Below are 14020 nucleotides of genomic sequence, written 5' to 3' on the forward strand. Positions count from 1 at the left end.
CAGTACAGTATAGTATAGTGTTTAAATGCTCTAGGCTTTAGAGCTAGACTGCCTGTGTTAAAATCCTTTTTTTGCTGTGTTATCACTGTTTGACTTTGAGCAAGTTACTTAACTTCTCTGTGCCTTCATTTCCTCATCTGTAAAGTAGAGATAATAATAAAACTACTTCATATGGTTATTGTGGAAGTTAAATGAATTTTAATACATTAAAGTACTTAGAATAATTTCTGGCATACAATAAAGGTTGTTTTCTGCTGCCATTATTATTGTTGTTGTTGTTAATATTATTATTACAAGTACCACTGGCACCTTGTTCTTTTGCAAAATACTTCTGCTACCTGGTATGATTGACTCTTGACACATCTCTTTCAGCTCAACTGAAGTCGATGACATGATTCGTAAATCTACAAACCTGTTGCTAACCAGAACTCTGAGCAACTCTCTGCAGAATGTCATTAAAAGGAAGAATATTGGACTTACTGAGGTAAAACTGCTCTTGATGGAGGCAGCCAAGGCAATATGTGAACAGATGTCCTAACCTCTGGGACTTGTTCGTGAATTAATCATAACTTTCTATCTAATCCGTCATGTTCCTCCTGATGGACTCCTAATGGTGAAAATGCAAAATAAATCCCTTGTTTTTTGATTTGGTCACCTTGGAGAAATCCATTATATTTTTTGAAAGTCAATTTTTTTCTTTTTCTCATTATTTTCACTAGCTTAACTGGTTTTACTTTCTGAAGTTGGGATAAATTTATATTATTTGCCATCAATTATATATAAAAAAATTGTTGGTTGGAGAATATAGTCAACATGAGGTTCCTATCCAAATGAATGGCAGTTCAAATACAACATACAATATGAAATCACATTTTGCCTGCATAAATCATTGATGCCAAGAATATTGGCACTCATAGTCCTTGGTAAGTGTTAGACTCAGCTTTTGTTTTTGAGATACGTCATCTATATGGAGGTAAATTACTCTTTTATCAGCTTGTAAGTCTGGGCATCTGAGATTGAGGAAATATGAGAGAAAGGCAATGACCACGTTTTACATGGAAGCTTATGCAATCTCACAAAGGGAGGAGAGCTATTGTACATATGTTGAGAACAGTATCTTGGCAAGCTGAAGATTCAGTGCATTGGCACATAGTCCTAAAACTTAGAAAGATGTGAAACCCAGCATTGCAAGGGAGCCTCAATCTGGCATTTTATGGAAATTATAGTGCCCAAAGTGAGAACCTGGAGGAGCTTTTTTCATAGGGAAAGGGAAAGGCTGTTGCTATTTGTTTTCCCTGCAGAGGTGGTGTACTTTGAAAGTCAATTGCTCTAGGAAAAATTGATATTTTCAAATATACAGTGTCAAGGATTATACTGAAAGTCAGCAAATGGTGAATGATGCTGACCCATAGGCAAAGACAGCTGGAAGCCAGGTGAACATCTACTTTTGATTTGGGAGTGATTGTTTCTTCTCCCATGTTACGATTTTAAAATATTACAATTTGGGACATTGACAGTGATTGAGTTCTATTTATAACAGACCTTTTTTGTTTTTACAACTGAAAGTCACATTTTGCATTATTTAGTAGAGTCCCCTCATTTTATGGAGCTTCCTTTTTATTGCCTGGTGTAGACGTGTTAGGTGTTGCCTTTATGTGTCTGAGAATAGGCCAACTTCTTTTCCTAATCAGGAAGGGAAAATTGGAGTGAAAACTAGGAAGTCATCCTGCTTTTGTTAGATTGTACTGTTTTCCTTTTCTGAAACCCAAGACAAGAAATTTATTATATATTTTGTGAACTATCTCTACATTATAACTCTTAATATAATTTTTTTTGTGCTATTCGATTTAGCAATCTCTTAAAAAGCCATTTTAGATAAGTAGCATAGTAGGAACATGGTGTGATAGAAACAGCTTTGGCCTCAGAAGACTCTTGGTTTAGTTGTGGCTGTGCCATTGATTTACTGGGACATCTTAAGAGAAAGACCCAACTCCTTAGTTCTTCAGTTTTCCTCACTCCATTGTTCTTTTCAAGGGCACCATACAGATCAGGTAATGAGAGGAAGAAGCACTAGAATTTATCAAAGAAGAACGGTATCATAATTCTTAGCAACGTTTCAGTGAATGCTAAATGTTATTCCTATGTCATTGGATCTTTTTAGGCGAATGTACTTTCATTATCAATATCATTGCATGTGAATGAAGGAACGTTCACACACGTTTATTTATTTTGGCTGTTATGGTGGTGTGTGAATGTATAGACACATACACACCCAGGAACTTTTTCATCACCAACCAGTAATCTTTGAATAATTGCATTACTCATGTTTGGAAAGAGAAGATATTATGTCCTCCTTTACAGGTAACAAAAGTGAGTTCACATCTGGAATCATCATCATAATAGGCAACATTTGTGGAACAGTTTATAGTCAAAGTCCATTCACAAGTAGCATCTCATTTAGTAGAATAACATTTGAAGCAGTTTGGATATGTGTTATTATTCCCATTTTATAGAAGGCATGATTCAGAGAGATTGACCAAGGTCATACAGCTAGCAAAATGATAGAAATGAGACCTAAGTCCGGGTTGTTTTTCCCCAAACGTACTCACTTTTACTGTAATATACTGCCTTTTATATTGATTTAATTATTTCATCATAACAAAGATAAAGATTTTATACGAGGTCCATAGTAACATGGAAATTGTTCTAGTTAGAGATGCTTTTATGACAGGGAGCCGATATTCACTCAAACAATAGAAGTATTTATTATAAGTACACATAACTCATGGAACCCTATTTTAGGTTGTCAGACATTTCTTTTAGGATTATAAGCTAATATCTCTCTGTCTGCCTATCTTGTTTTGAGGTTACGTGGTGTCTTGTCTCTTCTTTTTTCTGTCTGTATGCTCTATCCTTTTATCTTTTTCTCTCTATACACTAGCTTTCTTGCTTTTTTCATGGCTTCCTTGCTTCCCCATGTTGAGCCAACTCAACATTACCTTTCAGTTCTTACACGTACTGTGACTTGAATGTCTTGCTCTCTCAGACTCTAAGTGGCTATTCCTAGTTCAATTGGCAGGTGCAGCTGTTTTCCTAGGGCTGTTGCTTCCAGGTCTGTGGGAAGAAGGGCAGTTGAGCACTGCTTAAGAATGTATGTTCTAAAGCAGACTGCTGGGTTCCATTTCTAGCTCTACTCTTAATCAATGTGTTCTTGGGCAAATTACTTGGCTCTATGTGTCAAATGGGGACAATAATAGCCTGTATTTCATAGGGTTGTTGTGAGGATTAAATGAATATGTAAAGGGCTTAGAACGGTGCCTGGTACATAGTAAATACTCAATGCGCATTACCTGTTGTTATCTAAGAAAGAGGTCTGGGCAGGTAAGCAATGATGTCAGGTCTAGTACAGAGGTGAGGTTTTTCAACCAGAAGTCAGAAGATAAGAACAAGATGTCTTGTTAAGGTAAATAATTTTATTAACTTTACAGTATTTATTGAATGCCTACTATGTGACAGGAACTGATCTAAGCTCTAAGGATAAATAAGTAAACAACAAAAGAGCAACAACAAAAGAGATCCTTGCTTACATCCTAGTGGCAGAAAACAATACGGAAATAGTGACAAAAATCATATAATAAACAAAATAAGTAAGTAAATCATTTAGTATGATAAAAGGTGGTGAATACTGTGGAGAGAAGAGAAAGAACTTGGGTTAAGGAAATTAGAAGTCTGGTGGAGGTTCAAGGTTGGTCTTATTAAAAAGATCTTGACAGTGAGTTTTCATTGAAGGGGAAAGAGCATTCTTAGTAGAGGTTAGAACTAGAGCAAAGGTCTCAGAGTAGTTAAGTTATTGGCAAGTTCAGGGAATAATAAGGAAGCCATGGTACCTGGAATGAAGTGAGCAAGGGGAAGAGAAGCAAGAAATTAGATTGGAGAGGTCCCAGGAGTTTGTAGTAGGCCACACTGTAAAGTGTCTGCCTTTTATCTTCGGTGAAATGGGGAGCCACTGCAGGATTTTGGTTAGTGACATGCTGTGACATATTTCAAAAGGATCACACTGACTGTGGTATTGAGAATAAACTGTAGGGGGTAAACTGGGAGACCAATAGGAGGCTATGACAATAATTCAGTGAGGTTTGATGGAAGCTTGGGTGGGAGCCCTGGAGGTGGTGGTGAGTGATCAGATTTGGAGTGAGGAGCCAGCATGCTTTCCTGATGATTGGGTGTAAAGGAAGCGAGAAAGTGAGGAGTTGAAGATAACTCTTAAGATTGTTTGATTTGAGCAACTACAGGGGTCTTTATACCACAAACCGTGATGGCAAAAATTTCAGGTAGAGCTAAATTTGGGGTAGGGGGAATATTGGGAATTTGGTTTTGGACATTGTAAATATGTAGTGTTTGTTATACATATAGATTGAGATATTGAGTAAGCTGTTGTCTATATGAGTTTGGAGTTTGAGAAGGAGGTTTGGCCTGGAGATAAAAATTTGGAAGTATGTAAATAATATTTATAACCACCTGAAAGGGTAATATTACTAAGTAATTTGTAAAGATAGAGCAGAGAAGAGGAACTCACAAAAGAGATTGGGAAGGAGCCACTAGGGAAGTAGGAAAACAAAACAAAACAGATGGGAGAAATGAGAGAGTATGGTTCACCTGGAAGCCAAGTGAAGAAAGTATATCAAGGAGAGAGTGGTCAACTATGATTAGTACTGCTGATGGATGAGGTGAGATGGAGATTAAGAATTACCATTGGATTTGGCAACTTAGAGTAAGTGGGTGACCTCGATAAGAGCATTTTTCATAGAATGATAGTAGGAAACTCATGCTGGGGTAGGTTTAAAAGAGAATGGGTCCTGTACAGAAGAATTTCAAGTAATTTATGTAGATACTACCCCCTCAAAGAGGTGGAGCTTAGCTTCCCACCCCTTGCATGTAGTCTGTGCTTATGACTTGCTTCCTGAAAGTAGATTATGGAAGGAGGGAAAAGTTACTTTATAGTGAAGAAACCTGACAAACACTGCCTCAGTCAGGTGATCAAGGTTAACACCGTGAGTGATTAGTTACGTTGGCAACATGTATCCTTGATATGATGTGATGAGAAGGCACTTCACCTCTGTGGTCTTCCTTCCAAAGCCCGTGACCCCAGTCTGAGCATGAGAAAAACATTAAACAAACCCAAAATGAAGGAAATTCTACAAAATCCTTGACCAGTACTTCTCAAAACTGTCAGGCTCATCAAAAACAAGGAAAGTCTGAGAAACTGTCACAGACCAGAGGAGTCTAAGGAGACATGAGAACTAAATGGAATGTGGTATCTTAGATGAGACCCTGAAAAAGGTAACGAACATTAGGGAACAACTAGTGAAATCTGAATAAAATGTGTTGTTCAGTTAATAGTAATGTCCCAATGTTTGTTCCTTAGTTGTGGCAAATGTAGTAATGTAAGATGTTAGCGGGGGAACTGGGTGTGGACTGTTTGAGAACTCTTTGGAACTATTCTGTAGATATAAAACTATCCTAAAATTAAGTGTTTACTTAATAAATTAAAAAATTTAAAGAATGGGAAGAGAGGTATTGGAGACACCATATATGAAACAGCTCTTTCAGGGAATTTTTTTAAAGGTTTAAGCCAGGAAATGAGGTGGTCGCTGTATGGTGGGAGAAGTAGGTTAAGCAAAAGGTTGTTGTTTTGTGTTTTAGTAGAAGTAGCAGCATGTTGTTTCTGATGAGAATGATGCAGTAGAAAGCAGAAAGTCGATGATGTGGGGGAAAGGGGGAAATCTCTGGAGTAATGTCCTTGAGTAGGAGACAGTTTAGAATCTAACGTGCAATTAAAGGGATTGGTTTTAGGTAGTGTGAAAGTTCCCCTCTGGTAGCAGATGAGAATCAGAGTATGTGAATGCAGATAGTGGTGGTTGGGTATATGTTATGGTGGCAGGCTCCAAGTGCTCAGTTTTCCCAGAGAAAGAAGTGTCTTCAGCTCAAAGTGGAGATGGAGAGCAAATATTGGGGTTGCAGGAGAGAGAAAGTATTTCTGGGCATATGGAAAAGAGAATTGGATCGTGCTCGATAATGAGATGATTTCGTAGCATTAAGTGCCCACTTTGGCTAGTGGATATGAATTAAAGTGAGACTAGCCAGCAGGGTCGTATATTTTCTTAAGCCATATTTAGCTGGAGATATAATTAGCAAGTCCATATCACTAGTAACTCTCAGGAATTTGGTATATATTACTTTCAATACTTTATTATTTGTATTAGTATTTATATTTAGTTATTTATAATATATTTATTATTTCTTTGGTATGATATTGATGTTATCATCTCAATTTTAAGATGATGAATGATAGTAACTTTGCCTAAGGCCACACAACCAGTAATTTGGAAACCAGTAATTTCCAAACCAGTAGTTTGGAAATAAGATTTGAGATAAGTTTTGAAATACATTTTCTTTTAAAAATAAGATTTGAAGTAAGCTTGAAATAAGATTTCTTTTGTTGTAAACCTTTGCTCTTTTACTATGTTAATTTAAAAACATCATTATCATGGAGAGAAGAAATAAACAAGTTTATTAATCTCAGAATATCAGAGAATTACTTAAGTTTGAAAGAAGGTTTTAAGATGAATCAAAGGATACCCTACTTCTTTGTGAAGAGTGTATTGATAGAAAGGCCTACGATATAAATTAGGTGAAAAAGAATTTTTTATAGATGATAGAAATATTATACCTTCACTTTATTTAAGTCCCTAAGAAGGCCTTCCTTGACCACCGTATCTCAAAATAGCTCTGACCTACCATCACCAGGTAACTCCTTATCCTCACTTTTATTCCTTATTGCTTATTATCACCTGACATTATACCACATATATATGTATATGTGTCTACTATAATCTCCATGAGGCCAGGGACTTTTTCTGTCTTATTTGTAATTGTATACAGCCGTATCCCAATTCCTTGGCACATAGGAGTCCTTACTTCATGAAAGAGAGAAGAAAGAAAAAAGGAAAGTAGGTAGGTAGGTTCTTAGGATAAAGTTAAAGAAATTCAGAATTCCTATTAGTGATACCATATTCATTATTTATATTTTTATAATCATAAAAATGTTAGTGTCGCAGGAGACCTGAATTAATGACCAGTGCTTTGCATTCATCCTTTGTTTGATGACCACATGGCTATATCCTGTGTTGTTTATGTCCCAGATACCATTTGTCTCCACTCCCTATTGTTAACAGCAGTGATATTGCTAATATTATGTTAAAACATTTTTTACTTAAGTCTTGTAAAATATAAGCTTTGTACTAGAACGTTGAGTTTGGAACCAGTGGTTCCATGTATTTTAGTATTTTAGGTATTTGCCATGGAGATGATATAAAATAAGTAGTTGACAAAGCTTTTTGTACCCTGGCTGGGGTGAAATGGAGATAAAATTCCTTGAAGTCTTAGGGATAGCTTATTTTTGTAAATGAGAACCAAAGCTGCTGTATAGTTCTTTATCTCCTTGTAAATCTAACAACTGAGAGGCATTGGTGGTCTGGAGAGGAGTGTGACTTCTGATTTTCTTGCTTTGGGTTAGTCCTTTGGACCCTCAGTGTACCAAATTCTCTGTTTTGGGAAACAAGGTAATATCAATTCTAATGTAAGTGGATAAGTATACCCCAGGAGTAGTTTATAGTTGGGAATAGTAACCTCTTCTTGGAATTTGAACTGTTGAAGACGCTGAAGACATTTTCTTTTCTGGAGTGTGTCAAGAATATGAACATATACCTGTTATCATGGTTCAGGCTTCACTGGGGTGTTTGGAGCAGGGTTGGAGAAGTGACTTCCACAGTCTAGTCTGTGCCTTCCTCATAGGTTCTCTCTGATACCGGAAAGGAGAGACAGGAAAATTTTCTGCTGCTTGATGGTTTTTAACCTAAGTGACCTAAGTGTCATTCAGTTGTGAGAAGTGGTTGTTTGCTTTATAGTGTTTTCTTTTTTTGGACAGTCCTCATAGAACTTTATATGAGGTGTAACCAATATCTAATCTGTTGTTCGTTCCATGTCCTTGAAACAATGTTAAGGACAGTTTGGATTGCTCTACTGATATATTTTTGTAAAAAGAGTGGGAAGTAGGGGTTAAAAATATCAAAGGAGCTCAAACTGTGATGGAAGTTGATATCTGAAATTGCTTCATTTCATCCTTAAGTTCAAAATTACCCCCAAAGCATCTGGCTTTACATTTGTAAATGTCCTTGTAAGGATTCTGGTTAGCTGTCATTCAGAAGTAGCGATCACTCAGACCTCATTAACAGACAATATTCCTTTTGAAAATGACATGGTATCTACTGTAATCCTAGAGTGTTTTAATAGTCTATTCTATGCTCAGCAATGAAACATTTCAAAAGTGACTGACAGCCAACTGATGTAGTTCATGGTGATCTTTTGTGTTGACAGATCTTTAAAAAGTCATGGGAAATTACTACTGTACCCAGTGAAGCCGCCTCCTTTTTTTTTTTTTAACTGCCAATATCCTGCAAAACAGGACAATTTTCTCTTTGACTGCCACTGTTTTTTATTTCTATAACATGACACGATTCCTCCTTATTATTAGGATTTCTTTTGATAGATAGAATGTGTTCCCTATGGGTAATGCTCATTTTAAAATAGAAATTCTTCAGTTCTCCAAATTAACTCGCTTACTTTTCTGACTTCCACATCAAGACAACCTTGCCAGTAGCCACCTTCCCACTTAGGAAGAAGAGTAATTTAATTTAGACAATTTAAATTTTTTTTTAATGATTTTAGTCCTCCTCTGAGGGAGAAACGTGTTGAAAGGACGAGAGTAATGAATTGCTTATTTTGGCGGGTGTTTTTTCCTAGAGCACTCTAAAGTTAAAAGGCTGTGATGTTTGGGGTAATTTTATAGGAGATAATATCTGTGTCCAGACCTCAGAGCCTCCACATTCAAACTGTGGAATGAATGGGAAGAGCCTAGTGATGAATGTTAACTTGTCTGATGAGTTGTGGGGAATAGTACAAAGATCAAGTCCCAGTGTTGCCCTAACTTTCATGTTTGTTGGAACTGCATCTCTGGGTCTTTGTCCTTTGTCATCATGTTTTGAAAGTAGCTGTTTTCTTCGGCTCTTCTGGCTGAACCTTAGGGGAATAGAAGGGACCTTTTTTCTTAGTCCAGTCTGTTACTCAAGAATTGTCATTATGAGTTGACATGTACTTTTTTGAGAGTAAACTGTGTGCTTTAGCCTTGTGCTGGGTGCTGTTGAGGAGGTAAGAATGAGCTTACTGATTATAGTCCTATTAATATTTTTGTTTAATATTCCACAGTATAATACAGTGATTTCTATTGAAGTATAATTCCAACTTTTAAATATTATTTTGAAGTATCATTTGATTGTAAAAATGTGTAGTACCTCCCCTCATGTTCAGTTCCAGTTTCCACTTTGTATCGTCTCCCTGCTCTCCCCTGGCTCACCACCTCACTTGACTAAAGGAAGACCTAAGTTCTTCCATAGCCTTACACACCGGCACTCCCCCACCTGCCACAGCCCCACTACCAGGCATATTCTTGTGAAAATGAAAAGTTAAAGAGGTGGAAAAGAGAGACCAAAAAAGGTTCTAGTCTGTTTTCTCTTTGTATTTCTTTTAGACTCTGGGGAATATGAATAGTTTTCATAGTTGAAATAAGCAGTAGGTACCACTCCTTTTTTAGTTTAATTTTTTACATAGAGCAGAATCAAAGCATGGGGAAGTCTAGTTGATGGCAGACCCAGAATCTGATATTTCAGCCTAATATACATAAACATGCAGCACTCCAGGGCTGTCGTCTTGTGCTTACGCTAAAGGCACTGTCAGAAGTCATTTAGATGAGTCCATAATTTGAAGGTAGATGACTTGGATTTGAGTCCTGGTTCCATTTAGGGTCTGTGATCTAGAGAAAATCATTCCATTTTTGTTTCTGTTAAAATAAAATGAAGTAATAATTATGCCCACTTAGCTTACATCTCCAGGTTGCTGGGAAGACAGTATAAACAATGAATTGTGAAGCGCTTAACAACTTTAATTCTATACAGACAATAATAGTTATTCCTACTTATCCTCCTCTCAAAGTAATTTATAGATGACTTTTTATCATACCAGTACTGTCTTCTTTAAGGATCTCTTCTGTAAGAAAAGGGAAATGGTATTAACAAAAGAGTATTTAATCCTCACAGTAACTCTGAGAGTTAGAAGTTATTGTCAACATTTTACAGATAAAGAAACAGGCTTAGAGAAGTTAAGAAACTTTCTCAAGATCAAGTTAATCCCCTAGTTTCTCTGACTTCAGTGCCCATGTTTTTTTCCCCCATAAACTAGTGTGGTTTGTTAATATACTGCAGTCTCTTCCAACAGCTCTCTCTTCATCATGCCTAATTTTGGAACTTCTTTTTGCCATTTCAGTTATTCATGTTCTTTTAGTGGGAGTTCATTTATTTAAGTCATTTGGCAATTTTTTTTTGCCAGGCACTATGCTAAATACTAGTGGTTTTTGTTTTTAGTCTAGTCTTTTTTAAACAAAAGAAAACATGTATTTAAAATAGAGTGGCAAGTGCTCCTATAGTAGGGGGAAATACAAGATGCTTTGGGAAGTCAGGGAAGGCTTCATAGTGGAAGTCATACCTAAGCCCACGCTTTAACATACCCTTTGTAGAATACAGATGGCTTTTGCTACCCTGCCTTTTGTTTTTCTTGTACCAGCAGATTCACATTGAGCCATTTATCCTGGGGTGAATAGGGAAATGACTCTTACATGTGCTTATTATTTTCTAGCTTGTCCAGATTATTATAAATACAACACACTTGGAGAAATCTTGTAAATACTTGGAAGAATTCATCACCAATATCACTAATGTGCTTCCAGAGACAGTCCACACCACCAAGCTCTATGGCACCACAACTTTTAAGGTGAGAAGGCCCTACAGTACTCTAGAACTGCTTCTGCTGTGTGTAGTCTGGGGTATCCTACCTAAGGTGGCTTTAATTCCTCCAGGATGCATAGTAGTGTGATTCATAACATGCTCTTGAGAGTAAGAGCTATGATTTCCTTAGAAAAACAAATGCCAATGCTAATTTTTGGGTATTTAAACTAAAAAAAATAGTCTACAACTGTGTCCACTAAATCTTCCTTATATTTTGTACATGAAAATGGCTGTTTCCTCAGTTGGCCCCATGACAGTCAGGAGTTCTTAAGTATGGTCTAGATAATAGTGGGTATAGCTGAAATCAACATCAATTAAAAAATTTTAATTAGCTGTCTTCTCTTTTCTGTGTCTGTTGTCCAATGTTTTTATCTTACTTTTTAGTAAGGAATTTCTGTCCCTTGTGTCGTGGGCAATTTTATATTCATTTCACATGGCCACAACACTAGTTTTGATCCAGTGTTGGGTCAAATGGGGAAAATGACACTCATAGAGCAAAGGAAGGATTGATGGTAGATGAGGTGATGGAGAGTAAATGCCTTAATTTAAAAGAACATTAAGAGGGGGTTGGCCCTATTGCCTAGTGGTGAAGTTCAGTGCTCTCTGCTTTGGTGGCCCCAGGTTCATGGGTTCGGATCCCGGGCACAGACCTATGCCACTTGTCAGCCATGTTGTGGCAGTGACCCACATACAAAATAGAGGAAGATTGGCATGCATGTTAGCTCAGGAATAAGCTTCCTCAAGTAAACAAACAGAGGAAGATTGGCAACAGATGTTAGCTCAGGGCAAATCTTCCTCAGCAAAAAATACAAACAAACAAATAAAAAAAAAATCCAGAAAAAAGAGCCTAAGAACTCCTTTATATTGCCATGTGAGCTTAAATTAATTATTAAGCAGAAAAAGTAACAGAGTAACATTTTAAACACTGAAATGGTAGATTCTGACATAAAGGCCAACTTGTATGTTTTGGGTTTTTGTTATTATTGTTTTTATTTGATTATTTTAGTTTTGAAACAAATTTATATCACCCTTTGAAATCCAGAAGTTGATGTTAATTAGATGTAAAGTTGTAGAATTGAAATCATTATTTATGTTTACTGGTGTCTACTTTTTCCTATCTTTTTTCCTCTTTCCCTATTTATTGGTACCTTCCCTTGAGAGTGGATGTAAGAGAAGAAAAAAATTGGTGGTATGATCTGCTGTTTTTCTTTTATAAGAAAAAGAATGTGAAAGACCCTGAATTGCCAAAGTGATCTTGAGAAAGAAGAACAAAGCTGGAGGCATCATGCTTCCTGATTTCAAATCATATTGCGAATATATATGTATATTTTATATATAGTAATCAAAACAGTATGGTATTGCCATGAAAACAGACACATAGATCAATGGAACAGAGTAGAGACCCCAGAAATAAACCCACACATATATGGTCAATTAATTTACAACAAAGGAGCCAAAAATAGACAACGGGGAAAGGATAGTCTTTTCAGTAACTGGCACTGGGGAAACAAGACAGCCAGATGCAAAAGAATGAAATTGGACCCCTATCTTACACCATACACAAAACTCAAATCAAAATGGATTAAAGATTTTAATGTAAGACTAAAACCATAAAACTCCTAGAAGAAACCATTGGGGATAAGATCCTTGACGTTAGTCTTGGCAGTGATTTTTTGGATTTGACTTCAAAAGCAAAGGCAACAAAAGCAAAAATAAACAAGTGGGACTATATTAATCTAAAGAGCTTCTGCACAATAAAGGAAACCAACAAAACGAAAAGCAGCTGATAGAATGGAAGAAAAATTGGCAAATCATGTATCTGACAAGAGGTTAATATCCAAAATGTATAAAGAACTCATACAACTCAATAGGAAAAACACCAAACAATTTGATTAAAAAATGAACAGAGGGGAGGGGCTGGTGCCGTGGCCGAGTGGTTAAGTTCGCACGCTTCGCTGCTGGCGGCCCAGTGTTTCGTTGGTTCAAATCCTGAGCGCAGACATGGCACTGCTCATCAAACCACGCTGAGGCAGCATCCCACGTACCACGGCTAGAATGACCCACAATGAAGAATATACAACTATGTACCGCGGGGCTTTGGGGAGAAAAAGGAAAAAAAATAAAATCTTAAAAAAAAAAAATGAACAGAGGAACTGAATAGACATCTTTCCAAAGAAGACATACAAATGGCCATTAGGTAAATGAGAAGATGTCAACATCACTAATCATTAAGGAAATGCAAATCAAAATCCCAATAAGATATCACCTGTTAGAATGGCTGTCATCAAAAAACAGGAGATAACAAATGCTGGCAAGGATGTGGAAAAAAGGAAACCCTTGTACACTGTGGAAATGTGAACTGGTACAGCCACTACGGGAAACAGTCTGGAGATTTCTCAGGAAATTAAAAATGGAACTATCATATGATCCTGCTATTCCACTTCTGGGTATTTATCCAAAGAATATGAAAACACTAATTTGAAAAGGTATATGTACCCCTATGTTCATTGCAGCATTATTCACAATAGCCAAGACTTTGAAACAACCTAAGTGCCCATCAAGAGATGAAGGATAAAGATGTAGTGTATATACACAGTGGAATATTATTCAACCACAAAAAATACAGAAATCCTGGCATTTGTGACCACATAGATGGACCTTGAGGGCATTGTGCTAAGTAAAATAAACCAGCACGGTATCACTTATATGTTGGATTTTTTTTCTTTATGCTTTTTTGTGAGGAAGACTGGCCCTCAGCTAACAGCTGTTGCCAATCTTCCTTTTTTTTTTCCCCACCAAAGCCCCAGTTCACAGTTGTATTTCCTAGTTGTAAGTCGTTCCAGTTCTTCTATGTGGGATGCCACCACTGCATGGCTTGATGAGCAGTGTGTAGGCCTGTGCCCAAGATCTGAACTGGGCTGCCAAAGTGGAGCATGTAAGCTTAACCACCACCCCACTGGGCCAGCCCCTATATGTTGGATTTTTTTTAAACAGTCAGATTTATAGAAACAGAGAGTAACCAAGTGGTTGCTAGGGGCTGAGGGAGAAGTTGGTAAAAAGGTACA

General features: G+C 36.9%; 1 protein-coding gene across 3 annotated transcripts in view; it reads left to right on the plus strand.

Annotated features, from left to right (window-relative positions):
* The window catches only part of EXOC6B (exocyst complex component 6B), a 577176-nt gene that overhangs the window by 319765 nt on the left and 243391 nt on the right, over positions 1–14020 (plus strand). For all 3 annotated transcript variants that reach the window (XM_046661413.1, XM_046661415.1, XM_046661414.1), the window contains 2 exons: positions 373–484; positions 10807–10941. In XM_046661413.1, the coding sequence (XP_046517369.1) occupies positions 373–484; positions 10807–10941 (247 nt within the window). The remainder of the gene's footprint in view (positions 1–372; positions 485–10806; positions 10942–14020) is intronic.

This window comes from Equus quagga, chromosome 5 (assembly GCF_021613505.1).
Source record: "Equus quagga isolate Etosha38 chromosome 5, UCLA_HA_Equagga_1.0, whole genome shotgun sequence".
In the NCBI taxonomy this organism is placed as follows: Eukaryota; Metazoa; Chordata; class Mammalia; order Perissodactyla; family Equidae; genus Equus; species Equus quagga.